This window comes from Phoca vitulina, unplaced genomic scaffold, assembly GCF_004348235.1.
Source record: "Phoca vitulina isolate PV1807 unplaced genomic scaffold, GSC_HSeal_1.0 scaffold6, whole genome shotgun sequence".
Taxonomy (NCBI): domain Eukaryota; kingdom Metazoa; phylum Chordata; class Mammalia; order Carnivora; family Phocidae; genus Phoca; species Phoca vitulina.
The window spans coordinates 8,280,020-8,302,368 of record NW_022589709.1 but is presented as its reverse complement, the minus strand read 5'-3'; the positions used below and the strand labels follow the sequence as shown (position 1 = coordinate 8,302,368).

Genomic DNA, 22,349 nt, shown 5'->3' with positions numbered 1-22,349 from the left:
AAAAAAGTCTCACTCGTCCAGTTTTGCTTTTGTTGACTTTTGGGATCATAACCAAGAAATCATTATCAAGACCAATGTCATGAAGCTTTCCTATTATATTTTCTTCTAGTTGTTTTACAGTTTAAGGTCTTTGAGATGATTTTTTTTTTGTACCGTTCACTGTTTTGCATTTAGATATCCAGTTTTCCAAACACTATTTGTTGAAGACACTATCTGATGCTGACTTATATTTTTGGCACTCTCAACTAGTTTCTGGATTGCTCACAAAGGGAATTTGTCTCTGTATTACCGCTGACTTGGTCGGTATGTTTATGGGGTGGGGGAGGAGGGTCCAAGGCTTCTATTCTACCATCTTGCTGATGTCATGTCTCAGCATGGTATATCTTAAAAGATATATGGGGCACCTGGGTGGCTCGTCGGTTAAGCGTCTGCCTTCAGCTCAGATCATGATCCCAGGGTGCTAGGATCGAGCCCCATGTTGGTCTCCCTGCTCAGCAGGGTGTCTGCTTCTCCCTCTCCCTCTGCCTCTGCTCTCTCTTGCTTACTCTCTCAAATAAATAAATAAAATCTTAAAAACAAAACAAAACACTGTATTACTTTTCACCTATTTTTGTCTTTATATCTGAAGTGCATTTTTTTCTAATTTCTACATTTCTTCTGAACTTGTGGCTTATAATAGCATACCAACCTTATAAATCAGTTATTTTAGGGCGCCTGGGTGGCTCAGTCATTAAGCGTCTGCCTTCAGCTCAGGTCATGATCCCAGAGGCCTGGGATCGAGTCCCACATCGGGCTCCCTGCTCAGCAGGAAGCCTGCTTCTCGCTCTCCCACTCCCCCTGCTTGTGTTCCTGCTCTCGCTATCTCTCTCTCTGTCAAATAAATAAATAAAATCTTTAAAAAAAAAAAATAAATCAGTTATTTTAGATGAAGAATCACCACTTTCTAAATAATATACTACCATGTGTGATTCTGGGGACAGGTAGGGAGGGGAGAGCAGAGACAAGAAATACACCTTAAATAGAACCATTAATGTAATTTCATATAATACAAGTTGAATAACGGGGTAAATGATTTAATGTGTGGTTTTATTTCATATTACACAAATATTAATCAAGCAGCCAGTAGTCAGATGCCAAGCACTCTAAGACAAATTCTCTTGAAGATAGTTTCTCAGATTTTTAGTGTATCTAAGACTTGACTGCACAGTTTGTAAAAAAAATGCAGATTTTCAGGCTAAACTCTAGATTTTAATTTAGTAGGATTGAGATGGAGTCTAGGAATCTGCAAATTACTGACCAACTCAGTGACCCTGACAGGAGACAAAGAGATCACTATGGAGTTAGGCATACCCTTATTTCTTATTTGAACTGGATAAATGGACGATGGGTACAACAGAATGAACATTATTAGACAATCCAGGTAGAGGCAAGAACAAGCCAAGGTGTTTTAGCCTAGCTTAAGAGTTTCAGATTAGAAAAGGCCTCTGGTATCAAACTAAAAAACCTATAGATTAGAATCTTGAAACTGTCTAAGGTTTCAGAGTAGGGGAATAATAATCTGAAAAATTTTTAAAGGAATGTTGATTGGATGGGATGAGTTGTAAGTTGGAAAGCCAGTGAGAAGGTGTATAATGAGGTGACAAGGAGGAGGTACAGATAACAGAAAATAAAATGTCAGAAGTCATACTGGTAAAAAATATTGAACTTCCCTTCACATACCTAAGAATAGGAAGTTAATATTAAATACATTAAAAATATTCATTACAAACATAATAATAACAGCAACAATAATAATAAAAATAGTAAGAATGAAATAATCTTTAACAGGTCTTTCAGATGTTTACTTGCATCATTCTTGAAACTCCATAGGAGCTCAACAGCAGTTTGTATTGCCTGGAAGAAATATTAAAAAGAGGTATTAGTCTTCTAAACTAATCCATCAGTCATTATAAATTAAAAACAGGCATTTCCTATCTTCTATAAGGCAGGTGAAGCAATGTCTGCATTCTGTAGCATAATTATATATATATATATATATATATATATATATATATAAAATTTTTTTTAGTTTTATTTATTTAAGTAATCTCTATACCCAATGTGGGGCTCAAACTCATGACCCCGAGATCAAGAGTAGCATGCTCCTCCAACTGAGCCAGACAGGTGTCCCACATAATTATATTTCTTCATTCACTATTTCAACCAATTTTGATTTATTGTCAGAGATAAAAAGATTCATAGTCAAAAAAGAAAACTTTACTTGTCCACAACTACAAATTTGACATTTAGGTTAAACATTTAAGGGTATGAGAAAGGGAACAATTCTGGGGGTAGGGTGGGGTTTGGGTGGGCAGGTAGGAGCAAAAATGTCAGACAAGGCTTCAAGGAACATGGGACCTGAACTGGGCTTGAAGGTGGGATCTAGACATGTGGAAAATAGAGAGTATGGAAGGAGGAAAAGGCATTTTACACAAAAATCTTAGTATGGATTTTGTACATCAGAAATTGTCAACAAATTCTCACAGTTTGTAAAAATGGATAACTTGCAACATGCTGTGAAACCAAATCCAAAGGAAGATGTCACTTATGCATTTATTCCTTTCTTACCTTCTTTCAACGGAGTTTTGAGAGCAAAATTTTCTTTGCTTTCATGAAGAAAAGCCTTTGAAGGATCAAAGTGTTTGATACCAAGAACTTTATTCAATTCCTCCTGTAGTTTTGTCTCATTTTGTTTTCTTTTAGCAAGCTGAGAGCGGAGTTTTGACACCTCCTATGTAAGAAAAATATAGACAATAAACAAGAATTAAAGTTCATGTTGGTGAACTGTGTTATCCATGTTACTGACAAATTCCAAAGTTGCTCATCTACCAAACCAAAAGGCAAAAATCACTACTAGATACAGGATTTAAGACTACAAATTAAAAATGACTCTGAAGGGCTGTGACAGAGGAGATAATGAGACATTTAAATCTTCTTGCCACTCTACAGTGGCAAACATACAAAGCTGTTTCTGATAAAAGTTCATCTCCAAATGAAATGCAGAGGCCAACCTCTGGCATGACAGCCTCAGAAGCTCCACTAACCTGCTTCCCAGGGAAATTAAAAATTATAAAAAAGGCAACCATTTAAAGCCTGTAAAAATGGTCCTAAGGCAAAATGGCCAATGAAGAAATCTCTATTCAAGCAAATCTAGAAAAATACGTAAAAAAAGTTAAGGGTCTGTGGTATTTAAACCAACCCTGCTCCTTAGTGAGGTAAAAACTCTACACCAGACAGCTGCAGTGAAGAATATGGGGCCCTCTCTTCCTCCAGCACCCACTCGGAGGCTTTTCCTGCCAGAAGCTGGACATCAGCATTTCTCTTCTCACCCCCAGCTACCTGTTGCTGAGGCCATGTCCCAAGTAAATGTGGCTGAGAGGTGAAAGATCCTTTCTTCCGTAGAACAAAGGGCTCTACCTTAGGAGCTGTGTGCTGAAAATGCTGAGACCCTGATCACCTTTGCCCTGGCTCATAAAGTGATGATTCCATGCCAGGGAGAGAACCTCAGGCTGTTCCCCTTTTCCCTCTCCCCCAAGTCCACCAAGCACTCAGTTCCTAGGCCAGATGTGTCGCTCAGAGAAAAGCTGGTCATCTTCTCCAACTTCAGCTCCAAAACCCTGTCTCAGAGATTTTATCTGGAGGGGAGAAGTGGGCTCTAAAACACATAGCTCCTAATTTCTTGCCAGAGGGGCTGATTTCATTTGGAACAGAATGCTGATTTCACTTGGAACAGAAGTGAGAGAAGTTCAAGCTGGAAGAACAGTAGAGCTGGTGGTGTAAGGGAACTGGGAGGTGATTCAAAATATAGGCTAAATGGTAGGTTTAAAACTGGTGAATAAGACAGCTGGGAGGAACCCTTCTGGAGTCAGAACATAATCATTGACCTCAGACACAATTCCAATGGAAGAGCCAGAATTTACTTGGGTTAGTTTGTAGAGCAATTATGCTCCAGGGCACTGCTGAAAATAACAGAGCAATAAGCAACTAGTTATCTAGCAACTAGCAGTTTAACAAGTGATCAGGGAAACAGAGGAAGACAGCCTTACCAAAATCAGTGTCATGCCAGGGTGACTGTGGGCATATTCTAAACTGAATCTCCCTGAGTAGCAACATCAGAGGCACAACACTACTGGGAGTGGAGAGAAGGAATAGAATTCACTAGCACAATCCAGCCAATTGCTAAACAAATGGACAAGAAAATAACAACGGACCTGGAAGGAGAGGGCTATAACCAGAAGTGCTATAATATGTAATCTAAAATATCCACTATCTGACAAAAATGTACAAAGACACAGGAAAGCATAACCTATACATTGGAAAAAAGCAGGGAACAAAAACCATCTGCAAGAGTAACCAGATATTGGACTTATCCAAAAAAGATTTTAAAGTAGCCATTATAAATATATTCATAGGGTGGCGCCTGGGTGGCTCAGTTGTTAAGCGTCTGCCTTTGGCTCAGGTCATGATCACAGGGTCCTGGGATCGAGCCCCGCATCGGGCTCCCTGCTCCGTGGGAAGCCTGCTTCTCCCTCTGCTGCTCCCCCTGCCTGTGTTCCCTCTCTCCCTGCCTCTCTCTCTGTCAAATAAATAAATAAAATCTTTAAAAAAAAAAAAAAAAAATATATATATATATTCATAGAACCAAAGGAACCCCCCCAAAAAAGGTGAGAATACTCTAATTACTAGAATCAGAAATGAAAGAAGGGATATGATGACTGACCTTACCAAAATTATAAGGATTATAAAAAAAGTACTATGAACAGTTATATATCCATAAATCAGATAACGTAAATGAAATAGACAAATTTCTAGAAAGACACAAACTACTGAAACTGTCTCAAAAAGAAAGTCAATATGAATAGAGTCCTAAGACATGAAAAGATTGAATAGTCATCAAAATCACAAAGAAAAGCTGAGGTCCAGATAGCTTCACTACTGAATTCTATTGCACATTCAGTGAAGAATTAAACCAATTATTCATAAACTATTTCAAAAAGTAAAAAAAAAAATCTTTCCCAACTAATTTTATGAGGTCAGCGTTACCTGGATACCAAAACCAGACAAAGATAGTACATAAAACCTATAGACCAGTATCTGTTGGGAATATGGATGAAAAAAATCCTTAGCAAAAATTAGCAAAGTGAATCCAGCAACTTTATAAAAAGGGAATTATACACCATGACCAAGTGAAATTTATCAGAAATCCAAGGTTAATTTAATATCCAAAAATCAATTAATTTAAGAAATCATATCAATAGAAAGTCATGTGATTATGTTATAGACACAGAGAAGGCATTTAACAAAATTTAACACACTTTCATGATAAAGACCCTAAAAAAACTAGTAATAGAAGGAAACTTTCTCAATTTGATAAAGAGTATCTATGACAGACCCACAGCTAATAGCATACTTAATGGTGAAAGTGTGAATGCTTTCCCCCAAATCAGGACCAAAACAAGGATGTTCACTCATATCACTTCTATTCAACATTGTCTGGAGGTTCTACCCAGGGAACTTAGGCAAGAAAAAGTAATCAAATGCATTGTTAGAAGAGAAGTAAAACTATCTCTATTTACAAATGATCTTCTATACAGAAAATCCTAAGGAAGCCACTAAAAAACTATTACAACAAATAAATGAGTTCAGCAAGATTGGAGAATACTAGACCAGTATACAAAAATCAATTTTATTTCTATACACTTGCAATGAACTACCCAAAAATGAAATTAAGAAAACAACTTCACATACAACAACATTACAAAGGATAAAATACTTAGGAATAAATTTAACAAAAGAAGGGCAAAAGTTACATTTTGAAATGGCCAAAACATTATTGAAAGAAATTAAAGATCTAAGTAATTGGAAAAACATCTCATGTTCTTGGATCAGAAGATGTAACACAGTTAAGGGGCACCTGGGTGGCTCGGGTGTTAAGTGTCTGCCTTTGGCTCAGGTCATGATCCCAGGGTCCTGGGATCGAGCCCTGCATCAGGCTCCCTGCTCGGCGGGAAGCCTGCTTCTCCCTCTCCCACTCCCCTTGCTTGTGTTCCCTCTCTTGCTGTGTCTCTCTCTGTCAAATAAATAAATAAAATCTTTAAAAAAAAAAAAAAAAGATAGCAATACCCCAAGCCTATCTACACACTCAGCATAATTCCCATGTAATTTTATTTTTTTATTTTATCTTATTTTTTAAAGATTTTATTTATTTATTTGACAGAGAGAGACACAGCAAGAGAGGGAACACAAGCAGGGGGAGTGGGAGAGGGAGAAGCAGGCTTCCCGCCGAGCAGGGAGCCTGACGCGGGGCTCGATCCCAGGACCCCCGGATCATGACCTAAGCCGAAGGCAGACGCTTAACCGACTGAGCCACCCAGGTGCCCCTCCCATATGAATTTTAAATGAGTTCTTTGTAAAAGTTGAATAGCTGGTTTGGGAATTCATACGGAATTGCAAGGAACCCAGAATAGTCAAAACAATCTTGAAAAAGGAGAAAGTAGGATGATTCATGCTTCATGGTTTTAAAACTTACTACAAATCAACAGTAATCAAGACAGTGTAGAAGTACAAGGATAGATCAGTGGAATACATTTGAGAGTCTAGAAATGAACCATAAATAAACGGTCAACTGATTTTCAACAAGGGTGTCAAGACCACTCACTGGGGAAAGAATAGTCTTTTTAACAAATGGCATGAGAACAACTAGATATCCACATGCTAAAGAATACAGTTGGGCCCTTACTTCACACTGTATATAAAACCCTCAAATGGATCAATGACCTAAATATAAAAGTTAACACTGTAAAACTCTTAGAAGAAAACAGGGATAAATCTTCATGACCTAGGATTTGGCAAAGGATTGTTAAATGTCAAAGAACAAGAAACAAAGGAAAAAATAGATATGTTGGACTTTGTCAAAATTTTGTGCTTCAATGAACATCATTAAGAAAGTAAAATGACAAGACATCCAAATGGCCAACAGACACATGAAAAAGTGTTCAATATCGCTCGGCATCAGGGAAATCCAAATCAAAACCTCAATGAGATACCACCTCACACCAGTCAGAATGGCTAAAATTAACAAGTCAGGAAATGACAGATGTTGGCGGGGATGCGGAGAAAGGGGAACCCTCCTACACTGTTGGTGGGAATGCAAGCTGGTGCAGCCACTCTGGAAAACAGTATGGAGGTTCCTCAAAAAGTTGAAAATAGAGCTACCATATGATCCAGCAATTGCACTACTGGGTATTTACCCCAAAGATACAAAAGTAGGGACCCGAAAGGCTACGTGCACCCCGATGTTTATAGCAGCAATGTCCACAATAGCCAAACTGTGGAAAGAGCCAAGATGTCCATCAACAGATGAATGGATAAAGAAGATGTGGTATATATATACAATGGAATATTATGCAGCCATCAAAAGGAATAAGATCTTGCCATTTGCAACGACGTGGATGGAACTGGAGGGTATTATGCTGAGCGAAATAAGTCAAACAGAGAAAGACATGTATCATATGACCTCACTGATATGAGGAATTCTTAATCTCAGGAAACAAACTGAGGGTTGCTGGAGTGGGGGGTGGGGTGGGAGGGATGGGGTGACTGGGTGATGGACACTGGGGAGGGTATGTGTTCTGGTAAGCGCTGTGAATTGTGCAAGACTGTTGAATCTCAGATCTGTACCTCTGAAACAAATAATGCAATATATGTTAAGAAAGAAAAAAAGAAGAAGAATGTAGCAGGAGGGGAAGAATGAAGGGGGGGGAATCAGAGGGGGAGAAGAACCATGAGAGACAATGGACTCTGAAAAACAAACTGAGGGTTCTAGAGGGGAGGGGGTTGGGAGGATGGGTTAGCCTGGTGATGGGTATTGAGGAGGGCACGTTCTGCATGGAGCACTGGGTGTTATGCACAAACAATGAATCATGGAACACTGTATCTAAAACTAATGATGTAATGTATGGGGATTAACATAACAATAAAAAAAATTAAAAAAAAAAAGAAAGTAAAATGACAATGTACAGAATGGGAGAAAATATTTTCAAGTAATACATCTGATAAGGATGAGTATCTTTATAAACATATAAAGAACTCCCATAATTTATTAAAAAAACAAACAAACAGTAATCCAATTAAAAATGGGCAAAGGATATAAATAGACAGTTCTTCCAGGAAAGACATACAAATGGCTGATAAGCACAAGAAAAGATGGTCAACATCATTAGTCATCAGGGAAATGCAAGTCAAAACCACAATTAGGTATCTTTTCACATCCACTAGTATGGTCAGAATGAAGAAAACAGGTAATAAGAAATGTTGGTGAGGATGTGGAAAAACTGGAACTCTCATATATTGCAGGTGGAATATAGAAAGATACAGCTGCTTTGGAAAAGAGTTCCTCAAATGATTAAACGTAAAGTTACCAAGCTACCAAGCAATTTCACTTGTAAGTATAACCCAAGAGAAACCAAAACATATGTCCACACAAAAACTTGTACATGAATGCTTATAGGAGCATTATTCATAATAGCCCAAAGGTGGAAACAAGTCAAATGTCTATCAACTGACAAATGGATAAATAAAATGTGACATATCCACACAATGAAATATTATTAGGTCATAAAGAGAAATGAAGTACTCATACATGCTACGACATGGATGAACTTTGAAAACACTGTTAAGCAAAAGAAGCTAGTCACAAAAGACCACATATTATTTGAGTGCACAAATAGGAAATATCCAGAATAGGGAAATTTATAGAAACAGAAAGTAGATTAGTGGTGGGAGGGGTGAATGAGGAGATAGGGAGATGACAGTTAAAAGGTAAGGGGTTTCATTTTGAGGTGATACAAATGTTCTAAAATTGACTATGGAGATGGTTGCATATCTGTGAGTGTACTAAAAACCAGAGTTGAATACGCTAAATGGGTGAATTGTATGGTATGTGAATTATATCTTAATAGAGGTGTTAAAAAAAACTTAAATGCTTAGCTATCTTTTTCTTAAGTAATCTCTACACCCAATATGGGCTCGAACTCATGACCCTGAGATCAAGAGTCACACGTTCTACCAACTGAGCCAGCCAGGTGCCCCAAATGCTTAAACTACTTTTGAATACGGCTTATCTTTATCATATTTATTTATACCAAGGACTTTGCTATTTTGCAAATAGAAATGGATGTGTAAAGGTTTATGAACTCTTCCAATTACACTAGTGATTTTCAATATACTAATGAGGTAGTTGGAAAACCTGAGAACATTAATAGCCATCTGGTCAACACTCTAAAATAAACCCATAATTCTCAGATGGATGTTCCTCTATAAACTTAGTTTTTTCCAATACCAAAGTCCTTCCTTAAACTCAAATTTTATAGTTAGAATAACAAATGCCCCACCCTAATACCTTCAATAGAACTAAGTGTTATTTTACAAACCGATTTGAGTTGGCTATTTTCATCCTTCAGTTTCACAACATGCTTGATTTTTTGCTTTAGATTTTGATGACCCAGTAATTTGGCATACGAATCTCTTAGTTTATTTAGTTGTTCCTGAGCTGCACCATGTTCATTCAACAAAGCCTGTTTCTCTGCTTCAAATGCATCCAGTTGTAGCTGAAAAAGATTTTTTTTATAGACTTAGAAATGTTAAATTTACTTGTCTCATATAAACTACAAAGGAAACTCAAGTACCAAAAAAAAAAAAATGATGGACAAAACCAGATCATGCTGACATATCCTCAGGGCTCTCCATAAATTCTGTGAGACTCTTTAAAAAAACTTTGGTGTATTTCATTTTTAAGATCACTAAAGCAGAGGGAAAGAATCAGGGAAAGAAGGCCAGCTAGCCAGTCTAATCTGTGTATCAGCCGGATCACCATGTCATAACCAATACTGTCCTCCCACTTTTTTAAGTGCTGAGATTAGCATTTATCCTTTTTTATTTTAAGATCAGTATATTAATTTGAGAAACACAAAAAGATCATAACAAAATTAAGGATCACAAATTTACATAAATTATCGAAAATTTCTATCAGGAGAGCCTTCTAAGCTATCAAGTCTCTTATTAGAAGGTAATTTTTAGCCTATAAAGACTACACAAAAAAATGTATGCATAATAATTAAAAAAAATTTATAAGTCTCCTTTAATAAGGAGTTAAATTGGCACTGTAAATATACAGCAAAATGATCTTTCAGAAAAATCAAGTCACTGGGGTGACTATGACAGGGAACAAAGTGAATGCCTAAAACAAACACAAGTGAGTATAGACCCAACTGACAAACCTGAAAAGGTTTCGTTTTATTATATAGTTCTTCATAAAGGAGACGCCACTTATTCATTTCCTCAGTTAACTCTGCCACTGTGATTTCTTTTCCAGCTTTTCTGTAAGGGGAAATGAAATTTAAAAACACAGTGTATTAGAAAAAATTACTGAGGTTATATGGCAGTCAGGTTCTAAACCTAGATTACCTTGCTTCTTCCTCTTCCAGTTGTTTCTTGAACTCTTCACCTTGTTGCTTGAGTTGGTTCTGCAAGTCAGTTATTGTTTTAAGAGAAGAGACTGTGATTTCTTTAATTTCTGCTTCTTTAAGTGCTAACTTGGTCTGCAGATCTAGAAGCATCCTTGAGTTTGAGAGAGAAGAGTCCACTAAACATTTTATAGCCATTTTAGTAACTTTCCCCCCTTTTTTACTTAAAAAAACAAAAACAAAAACAAATGAAACAAAACAACTCAAGGAACTCTCCAAAAATTGTACTTTTTTAACTATGTAAACTCTTAATTTGCAATTGAAGATCACCCAAAGCAAGTCATGAAATTACAATTCCTTGCATCATTTAGTAGCTGGCTTTCAACATTAAATTATCTTAATGGTTCTAACGCTACAAGTGTGGGCAGGTTTTAGTTCTCCCACATACCTTACGTATTCTTGATTTGAGGTCTCAGTTGCCAATATCAGATAATGAATGTCCTCTGCACTTTTCTCGGCCTCGGCCACTTTTTCCTGAAGTGATGAGTTCTCCAGCTTAAGATCTTCTATCTCACTAGCTGTTAATGCTTTATAACTTATTAAAAGGAAAATAAAAAGTTGAAGGATTTTTCTAACTACTGTATGCATGATAAATATATAGCTCATTAGTTTATATTTTATACGGTTTAAGGTAACACAAACAAAACCTTATAAACCATGCATTTACACAGGTAAGAATTCAGTATTCTGAGGTCAGTACTAATGAGCTTATATGGCATACGCTGTTCATTTAAAGAAAAAACAAATCGAGTGCCTACTATGTGTATGAAGTATACCAAACATGAAAATTACTCCAAAACAAATAAATATATGATCCCTGCACCTATTGTCACAAAGTTTATGATCTTGTGGGGAAGACAGGGAAATGCCTCTCCAGGTCTTCACAAAAAAATGTGAAAATATATGTATAATAAGATTTGTGTTATGAAGAAAACTAGAGGGGCGCCTGTGTGGCTTAGTTGGTTAAACATCTGCCTTTGGCTCAGGTCAGGATCTGAGTTCTGGGACAGAGCCCTGCAAAGGGCTCCCTGCCCAGCAGGGAGTCTGCTTCGCCCTCTCCTTCACACCTCCCCCACACTTGTGCACGCCCACGCATTCTCTCTCTCATAAATAAGTAAATAAATCTTAAAAAAAAAAAAAAAAAGAAAAGAAAAAGAAAACTAAAGAGCAGAAAGCTGACAAACAGGGGAACGTACTGTTCTTGGCGATTCAGAAAAGGCCTTTCTGAGGAATTTATAGTTAGGCTGAGATGTGATAGGTAAAGAAAAGTTAGCTAGGATTCAGGTGAAAGTGGTTCAGAGGGAAAAGATGCATATGTACTCTGAGGCAGGTAGAACACAGTGCTAAGAGATGAGACTGGAATGTAATGAAGCAGGGATGCAGGAGCAGATGCTAGAGGCACGAGGCCAGTCATCACTGTGGAGTACATCAGCCAAGGGGAGTGGTAAAGGACGGTTAGACAAGGACTTGGCAATGGAAAGATGTGAAATCTCTTTTGAAGGCAGAATTGCAAATTTCATGAAATAGGTTGGATGTTGGGAGAAAGGGAGAGAAAATGATTAAAGATGACTCTCAGAGTTATGGAATGAGAAGCTGGAAAGAGGGAGATGTCACTGACTGAAATAAAAAGGAATGAGGGAAAGGTAGAAAGAGACAAAGAAAATCAAGAGTTGTTTTGGACAGGTTAATGTTACATGGTAGGGAGATACCTACTTTGAGATGTCAAGTAGGCAGCTGGATATATGGGTATAAAGCTGAAAGAAAAGATCAGGTTTGAAGAAATAAATTTTAATGCTATTAGCATACTGATGGTGAGTGAAGTCACAGAATGGCTAAAAACTTCCCAAGGCACAATTTTTCAAAGTAGTAGGAAAGGAAATCCCTTCACAGGGTTGAAAACACTACTAAAATATAATTTTTAGTTATGCTTGAACATATATAAATAGAAATATATGTACACATATACATTATAGGTACACATATACATTATATGCAGTAGATTATCCATATGGAAAAACAAAAATAAATTTGTTCCCTATATCACTGCACACACAGAAATCTGGATGGAGAAAAGAAACTTAAAAATAAAAGGTAAATACCTTTATGTTCTTGGGATAGAAAGAAGTTCTTAAACTACACGCAAACATGTTCATATAAAAATCTATAAATTCAAACATTAAAATCAGGACGCCAGGGTGGCTCAGTTGGTTAAGTGTCCAACTCTTGATTATGTCTTGGGTCATGATCTCAGGGTTGTGGGATCGAGCCCCGCATGGGCTCAGTGGGGAGTCTGCTTCTCTCCCTCTCCCTCTGCCTCTCCCTGCCCCACTTGTGTGTACTCTCTTTCTCGAATAAATAAATCTTAAAAAAAAAAATTAAAATCAAGAATTTCCATTCATCAGAAGAAACCACAAAGAAAATGAAAAGATAAGCCACACTTTGGTAGAAGATATTTACAACCCATAATGCTGATAAAAACTTTACAATCAGGAAAAGATAGTAATTCTATAGAGAAATGAATAAAAGTCATATATAAGCCTTTTATAGAAAAGGGGAGGTGGATTATCCCTAGGAAAAAGTCATTTTACACTAAGTACACTGGTAAAATTTAAGAAATCTAACAAGCTTTGGAGACGAAGTAAATCAATGGTTGCCCGTACAACACTAGTGAAGGTGTAGATTCTCCCTGCCACTTTGTAAAGCAATTTGGCATTAAATTTTAAAGTTGAACATTCACATTTGTAGGACTTCAGAGTAATTCTTATACATGTATACTAGGAGACTACAAGAATATTCCTAAGAATACTATTAATAGTAGCAAAAGATTCTATGAAACTTTTAAAGAGTTACTATCTATTCTTCTCAAACTATTCCAAAAAACATAAGAGGAAGGAAAACTTGCAAATTCATTCTGTGAGGCCGGTATCACCCGAGTATCAAAACCAGATAAAGACACCACACAAAAAAGAAAACTACAGGCCATTATCTCTCATAAATATAGGTGCAAAAATCCTCAACAAAATATTAGCAAACTGAATCCAACAATACATTAAAAAAAAATCAAACACCACGATCAAGTGGGATTTATTCCTGGGATGCAAGGGTGGTTCAATAGTCACAAAACAATCAACATCACATCAGTAAGAGAAAGGATGAAAACCATATGATCATTTCAATTGGAGCAGAAAAATCATTTGACAAAGTACAACATCCATTCATGATAAAAACCCTCTGCAAAGTAGGTCTAGAGGGAACATACCTCAACATAATAAAGGCCTGATATGAAAAACCTACAGCCAACATCATACTCAATAGTGAAAAATGGAAAGCTTTTCCCCTAAGGTCAGGAACAAGACAAGGATGTCCACTCCACCACTTTTATTCAACATAGTACTGGAAATCCTAGCCACAGCAGTTAGACAACAAAAAGAAATAAAAGGCATACAAATTGGTAAGGAAGTGAAACTCTCACTATTTAGAAATGACTTGACATTATGTGTAGAAAACCCTAAAGACTCCACCAAAAAACTACTAGAACTGATAAATGAATTCAGTAAAGTCACAGGATACAAAACCAATGTACAGAAATGTGTTGTATTCCTATACACTAATAATGAAGCAGCAGAAAGAGAAATTAATAAAATACCATTTATAATTGTGCCAAAAACATTATCTGGGAATAAACTCAGCCAAAGAAGTCAAAGGCCTATACTCTGAAAACTATAAAACACTGATAGAAAAAATTCAAGACAACACAAAGAAATGGGAAGACATTCTATGCTCATAAGTTGAAAGAACAAATATTGTTAAAATGTCTATACTGCCCAAAGCAATCTACAGATGTAATGCCATGCTTATCAAAATACCAATAGCACTTTTCACAGAAGTAGAACAAACAATCCCAAAATGTATATGGAACCACAAAGACCTTGAATAGCCAAAACAATCTTGAAAAAGAAAAACAAAACTTGACGTACCACAATTTCAGATTTCAAGTTATATTACAAAGTGGTAGTAATTAAAACAGTATGGTACAGGCATAAAAACAGACACATAGATCAATAAAACAGAACAGAAAATCGGGAAATAAACCCACAATTATATGGTCAATTAATCTTGGACATAGGAGGAAGGAATATACAACGGGAGAAAGACAATTTCTTCAACAAATGGTGTTGGGAAAACTGGAGAGCTACATGCAAAAGAATGAAACTGGACCACTTTCTTTCACTATACACAAAAATAGACTCAAAATGCATTAAAAACCTTGATGTGAGATCTGAAACCATAAAAATCCTTGAAGAGAGCATAGGCATGAATCTGACATTGGTTGTAGTAATATTTTTCTAGATATTCTCCTGAGGCAAGGGAAATAAAAGCAAAAATAAACTATGCGGACTACATCAGAATACAAGGTTTTGGCACAGCGAAGGAAACAATCAACAAAACTAAAAGGTGGGAGAAGATATTTGCAAATGACATCCGATGATGGGTAGTATCTAAAATATATAAAGAACAGATACAACTCAATGTCTAAAAAACATATAGTCCAATTAAAAAATGAGCAGAAGACATGAACAGACATTTCTCCAAAGAAGAGATCCAGATGGCCAACAGACACATGTAAAGATGCTCAATATCACTCATCATCAGGGAAACACAAATCAAAACTACAACAAGATGTCACCTCACACTTACCAGAATGGCTAAAATCAAAAACACAAGAAATAACAAATGTTTATGAGGATGTGGAGAAAAAGGCACCCTCTTGCACTACTGGTGGGAACACAAACTGGTGCAGCTACCATGGAAAACAGTATGGAGGTTCCTCAAAAAATTAAAAATAGAACTACCCTATGACCCAGTAATCACACTACTAGGTATTTTCCCCCTAAATATAAAAGCACTAATTCAAAGGGATACATGCACCCCTATGTTTATAGCAGTATTATCAACAATAGCCAAACTATGAAAGCGGCCCAAGTGTCCACTGATAAATGAATGGATACAGAAGATGTGGTAGATATATACAATGGAATATTATTCAGCCATAAAAAAGAAATGAAATCTTGCTATTTGCAAAAGCATGGATAGAGCCAGAGAATACAATGCTAAGTACACTAAGTCAGAAAAAGAAAAATACCTTATGATTTCACTCATGTGGAATTTAAGAAACAAAGAAGCAAAAATAAATAAATAAATAAAAAAGAGAGACACAGAGAGAGATAAACCAAGAAATAGACTCTTAACCACAGAGAATAAACTGATCGTTACCAGAGGGGAGGTGGGTGAGTTAGTGGGGGGGATAGGGGATGGGGATTAAAGAGTACACTTATCATGATGAAAAAATAAATAAATAAATAAAATAAATAACGAAAGAAATGAAAAGCCACCCAAAAGCCCAAAGTGAGAATGGGTAAATTGTGGTAATATTAATAAAATCAAATATTCTACAGCAATTACTATGAACAAACTATAACCTCAGTCAACAATGTGATTCAATTCTTGAAACATACATAATGCAGAATATAAAGACAAGTCTCAGGAAATGTCATACAGCATAATGACATTTTTTGGCAAGGTTCAGGAAAAAGGCAAAATTACATAATATATTTGTATGGCTACACATGCTATAAAATTATACACAGGAAAAAAGTGAGGAAATTATTAATGTAGGCTTTAAATGGTGTTATCTATTGGTGGAAAGCAGGCAGATGGGACAGTAGAGGAACTCCTATATAATACTAAGTTGTTGAAATCTTTTGGCTACTGGTTTGGTTGTCTTACTGGCTCATGCATGTTGATTTTATCTTTATGTTTTATAATTTATGTGTTGTATACCTTTTGTATTTATTAAATATATTAAAATAGATATAAGACAAAGAGACCTCATCCCCAAATGCTCTAAAGATAATAAAAATGTTTATAGCAATATGCTCTTGGTGTGAGATGCACACAAATTTCTTTAATTATCCCCTGCAATTTGTAGTCCCCCCCAAAATAAGCTTTTTTTTTTAAAGGGAAAATAATAAGTAGATGGAATAGGAAGTGAGGAAACGGATACAGTAATTATAGAGAAGCTTCTATCAAGACAAGCTACAGGGGCGCCTGGGTGGCTCAGTTGGTTAAGCGACTGCCTTCGGCTCAGGTCATGATCCTGGAGTCCCGGGATCGAGTCCCGCATCAGGCTCCCTGCTCAGCAGGGAGTCTGCTTCTCCCTCTGATCCTCCCCCATCTCATGCTCTCTCTCTCTGTCTCATTCTCTCTCTCAAATAAATAAATAAAATCTTTAAAAAAAAAAAAAAAAAAAAAAAAAAGACAAGCTACAAAGATGAGTAGAATTTTGGATGAAGAAGGGTGTTGGGATTGAGAGGTGTTGCTGGATAGCTGCAGAAGGAAGTGGGGGGGGTCAAAGGAGTTAATAAAATTTATATATTTTAAAGGTTTTATTTATTTGAGAGAGAGAGAGAGAGCATGCATGAGTGGGTGGGGTGGGGGAGGGGAGGAAGGGACAGAAAAGGAAGGAGAGAAAGAGAGAAAGAATCCCAAGCAGACTCCACCTTGAGCATGGAGCCTGAAGCGGGATTTGATCTCATGACCCTGAGATCATGACCTGAGCTGAAACCAAGAGTCAGATGCTTAACTGACTGAGCCACTCAGACACCCCTAAAATTTAAGTATTTTATATTCATATTTTTAAGATTTATTTATTTATTTATTTTTTTAAAGATTTTTTAATTTTTATTTATTTGACAGAGAGACAGAGAGAGAAGGAACACAAGCAGAGGGAGAGGGAGAGGGAGAAGCAGGCTTCCCGTGGAGCAGGGAGCCCGATGCGGGGCTTGATCCCAGGACGCTGGGATCATGACCTGAGCCGAAGGCAGACGCTTAACGACTGAGCCACCCAGGCGCCCCAAGATTTATTTATTTATCTGACAGAGTATGCCAGCAGGGGGAGGGGCAGAGGGAGAGAGAGAGAGAGCAAGAGAAGCAGACTTCCTGCTGAGTGCAGGGCTTGATCTCATGACTCTGAGATCATGACCTCAGCCGAAATCAAGAGTTAGACACTTAAATGACTGAGCCACCCAAGTGCCCCTAAAATTTATGTATTTTAAAGATAAATGCATTAACATGTTTTAATATTGATTGAAACAAATCCACCTGAAAGGTTGAAAAGGACAAATGGAATAATGTCACTGAAGGCTAAAAGACTGGAACACTTCTCCTGTAACAGGTGGGAAGATAGGATGACCAAAATGCAGGTGCGTTTACAGGTTTGGTAATGAGGAGATAAAAGCTTTAGAATTCTTCATGAGGAAAAAGATGGTGTCAGGAGAGTAAGACAGAAGTGTCAAAGGTTTGAGAGCACTTGAAATTTGAAGGGGATGGCAGGAAAGGAAATTTGTATAAATATTAAGATTACCAGGGAACCCTAAATGCCTATTTATGGTTGGTCATTATGGAAGTTATAGTAATACCAACCACTCTATTTGTGTGATTATTTTTTCAGACTTCACTAAACACTCCTCCCCACTCATATTATATTTCAGAGTGCAGGCTCCCAATAAAAATACCTTTCAAATTGAGCAGTAACATCTCCAAGGTTTTGCACTGTACTATCATACTTCTCCTGTAAAAGCAGGGTGGCCTGACTGTGAGCAGCATTAGTTTTTTCCAGTTCAGCTCCTTTCCTAAGGAACAATTAAAAGATAAAACACTAATTACAAATCATTATTCCAAGAAAGGGATTAGTATTTACCTTTTGACACTGTGGATCATGTGTCCAATGTCTGCATCTTTGTGTACGCTACTAGATAGCTTAGATTTAACTTTATGATCTGCTTCTAATAGCATGTTTCTTTATGCACTAACTTCTCTTCTGGCTTCATCTTATCTTTCCTGCCCTTATTTTACTTTTTTTTAATCCTAATTTACTCATTTTTAAATTTTTCTTTCAATATTATATGTACTTATGTAGGTAGTTAAAATTTTTTGGGGGGAAGAAGGTAGGGTAAAAAGACTCTAAAACAATCTTAACTGCAGCAAACAAAACTAAAGAATGTGAAAAATTAGCAGTTAAAAAGCACTCGGATTGAATAAAGTCTTTGCATTTAAACATTTAAGAAACACTAAGTGTCTTTACACTTGGTATTTCTTTGAAAAAAGAGTTTATAGGACTATGTAGACTTATTTTATTTCAGTAATCCACATAATAAATTGTTACTATTCAAAGATTCAATAACTTATTTGGTACATTATTATTCACCTATAGGCTAAGTCAGACAGAGAAAATAAACAACTAATCAAATTCCTTCTATAATGAGTATGGGATTTAAAAAATCTACATGCCAACAGCTGAAAGCAATCACATATAGTAAAGGATTTATGACAAAAATATTCTCTTCCCTGCCCCATAGAGAAATCACTTTCAATTTTCTTAGTTTTTCTCTTATGCCTAAAATTTCCAGGCTGGATGGAACTTTAGAGATCATGTCATTAAAACCCCTTTATTTTGTATCTAATGAAATAGAAAGTTAAAGAAATTAGAATTGTCTTGCTTAGAATCACAGAGCTGGTTAGAAGACCCAGCAATAAAATCCTTATCTCCTGAACTCTGTACCCAATTCCTTGAGTTAGAATAAATGATTGTCTCAACCTTCTTTCCTCCCTGAAACTGACATCATCTACTCAGTTTCTTAAAGTGCTCTTTCCTGAGACTGGCTCCAGTATGGAACAATTCCCCCTAATAACACTTTGGTAATGCTCCCCTCCAAAGCAGGCATAAAACCTTTGTGTCCTTTTTATCACTGATCACCACAAGAAAATAGAAAAAGGATTTTAGTAAAAATATCCAACAGGAGACAGATACATAGTTGTGAGATACATTACAATTCTGTAGACTCATGTATAGTTCTTGGTTCTTTGTTAGAAATATTTTTAGTAAGGAAATCCCAAGGATCCAAATAACCTAATTATTTTTAGTTACAACTTGAACTCAAGAATCAACCTGGATATTTTAAATAAATATAGTGGAGAAGGATGCATAATGTAATAAAAATAATACGGAATTAGAATTAAAAAAAAGTCCAAGGGGCACCTGGCTGGCTCAGTCAGTGGAGTATGTGACTCTCGAACTTGAGGTTGTGAGTTCAAGCCCCACAGTGAGCGTGGAGCCTACTTTAAAAGAAGAAAAAGGAAAAGTTTGAGATCTCTTAAATTTCTTATTTTTGAATATTTCCCAGGTTTGGTTATTTTTTTCTCATTTTGCTTTTTTGATTGCTACTTCTGATTATTTGTGCTCCCTCAGAAAAGGTAATTAAAGGTATGACTTATGCTATGTAATCTAATGTACACGTGGGCAAAAAATGGAAATGTTTCTTAATAAAGGGTGGGATTCTCACCTTTTTTTTTCTTCTTCTAAATCTGTTATTGCTATAATGCTGACATCCAATAATTTTAGATAACATATGAGCAGTAAGGGAACCCCAAATTTTGGTCATTTGTTTATTAACATCCTTTTAAACTTCTGGCCTTAAGAAAAAGAAAGAAGCTATGCTTCTAACTTTGGCTGTCATACTTGTTTGCATACACATTCTATGCGTATATTTTACCTCTCTATTCCTCACTTGTAAAATAATTCCAACCTCACTTACTCGCATGATTGACCTGAGAATCCTGAGAGAATGTACTGGAAAATACCTTTTAACATCTGAAGTCATATTAAACACGAGGTCTAATATTATTAATACAAACCCTCTCAGCTTCTCTTCTAGGAGTTTTAGTTCTTCAGCTTGAGATTTTGTTTCCTCTTCCAACTGCCTAACTAGCCTTTCAGCTTGTTCCTCCTTTTGCTGTAATTTATCTAGCTCATCCAGTACTTGCTTTAATTCTTCCTCAAAGAGATTCCTCTCTTTCAACATTTCCTCTTGAAAAGAACATAGCTTCTGTTGAAGACTGGAGGACAATTCCTACATCCAAACAGAAAACCACTGAAATAGTATGAAATGGCATCATGAGGCTTTTACTTAAGCACAAAAAAGAAGTACAGATAATAAAGTATGAATACTAAATTCATGAGCTTCAAAGAAACTTGAAAAATATAGATATCCACCTGCATGTTGTCATGGATTATATCCTGCACTGTGTTAACACTGTGGTAAATGTTATTTCAGTCTTTTTTCTATGCATTGCACACCCACAACACATTCCTTGTAAAACTAAAATTATAATTTACAACTGACTTTCAGCATATATTTTTCTCAGATGATACTATATAAAAAGTATACTATGGGGCGCCTGGGTGGCTCAGTCGTTAAGCGTCTGCCCTTGGCTCAGGTCATAGTCCCAGGGTCCTGGGATCGAGCCCCACATTGGGCTCCCTGCTCGGCGGGAAGCCTGCTTCTCCATCCCCCACTCCCCCTGCTTGTGTTCCCTCTCTCGCTATGTCTCTATCTGTCAAATAAATAAATAAAATCTTAAAAAAAAGTATACTATGATTTTGATAGTATATAAATGTATTTTAAAGTTATATAATATACAAATAAATCACCACTGTGAAAAAATTCTAACATTAAAATAAAGTGAAGAAGACACAAATGGAGAGATAGTCTGTCCTCATGGATTGGAAAAATTAATATTGTTAAAATATCCATACAACCATAGCAATCTATAGATTCTATGCAATCCCTATCAAAATGGGAATTTTCATAGAAATAGAAAAATGCTAAAATTCGTATGGACACACAAAAGACCCTGAATAACCAAAGTGATCTTGACAAAGAAGAACAAAGTTGGAGGCCTCATGCTTCCTGATTTCAAACTATCTTACAAATCTATAGCACTCAAAACAGTACTGGCATAAAAAGAGACACGTCAAGGGTGCCTGGGTAGCTCAGTTGGTTAAGCATCTGCCTTCAGCTCAGGTCATGATCCCGGGGTCCTGGGATGAAGCCCCACGTAGGGCTCTCTGCTCAGCAGGGAGCCTGCTTCTTCCTCTCCCTCCGCCTGCCTCTCTCTCTCTCTGTGTCAAATAAATAAAATCTTTAAAAAAAAATGGACAATCGATCAATAGAATAGAATAGAGCCCAGAAACAAACCCACACATTTAGTCAATTAATTTATGATAAAAGAGCTAAAAATATACAATGCGGCAAGAACAGTTTCTTCAATGAATGGTATTGGGAAACTGGAAAACCACAAGCAAAAGAAGGAAGGTGGACCTATTATCTTATACCATAAACAAAAATTAACTCAAAATAGATTAAAGACTTGAATGTAAGACCTGAAACCATAAAACTCCTAGACGAAAACAGAGTAAGCAACTTGACATTGATCTTGGTGATGATCTTTTGGCTAGGACACCAAAAGCGAAGGCAACAAAAGCAAAAATAAACAAGTGGGACTGTATCAAACTAAAAAGCTTCTGTAGGAAAGGAAACCACCAGAAATTGAAAATGTAACCTACTAAATGGGAGAAAATATTTGCAAATAATTATCTGATAAGGGGTCAATATCCAAAATATATAAAGAACACTTACAGTTCAAAAGCAAAAAAACCCCAAACAATCTGATTAAAAACTGGGCAGCAGATGTGAATAGACATTTCTCCAAAGACATACAGATAGCCAACAGGTACATGAAAAGATGCTCAACATCACTCATCGTCAGGGAAATGCAAATCAAAACCACAATGAGATTCACCTCACATCTGTCAGAATGGTTATTATCAAAAGGAAAATAAACAGGGGTGCCTGGCTGGCTCAGTTGGTAGAGAATGTGACTCTTGAT

The 22,349-nt window shown here is 36.5% G+C and overlaps 1 protein-coding gene across 1 annotated transcript in view; it reads right to left on the bottom strand.

The window, feature by feature from the left end:
• Window positions 1-1,830: 1,830 nt before the first annotated feature.
• HMMR (hyaluronan mediated motility receptor) overlaps window positions 1,831-22,349 on the bottom strand; it is a 36,326-nt gene continuing 15,807 nt past the window's right edge. Inside the window, exons 11-18 of the mRNA XM_032403472.1 lie at window positions 20,316-20,530; window positions 18,137-18,253; window positions 10,951-11,097; window positions 10,504-10,656; window positions 10,317-10,416; window positions 9,471-9,647; window positions 2,608-2,770; window positions 1,831-1,893 (exon numbers count right to left, since the gene is read on the bottom strand). Of these exons, the coding sequence (XP_032259363.1) occupies window positions 1,874-1,893; window positions 2,608-2,770; window positions 9,471-9,647; window positions 10,317-10,416; window positions 10,504-10,656; window positions 10,951-11,097; window positions 18,137-18,253; window positions 20,316-20,530 (1,092 nt within the window). The 3' untranslated portion in view covers window positions 1,831-1,873. The remainder of the gene's footprint in view (window positions 1,894-2,607; window positions 2,771-9,470; window positions 9,648-10,316; window positions 10,417-10,503; window positions 10,657-10,950; window positions 11,098-18,136; window positions 18,254-20,315; window positions 20,531-22,349) is intronic.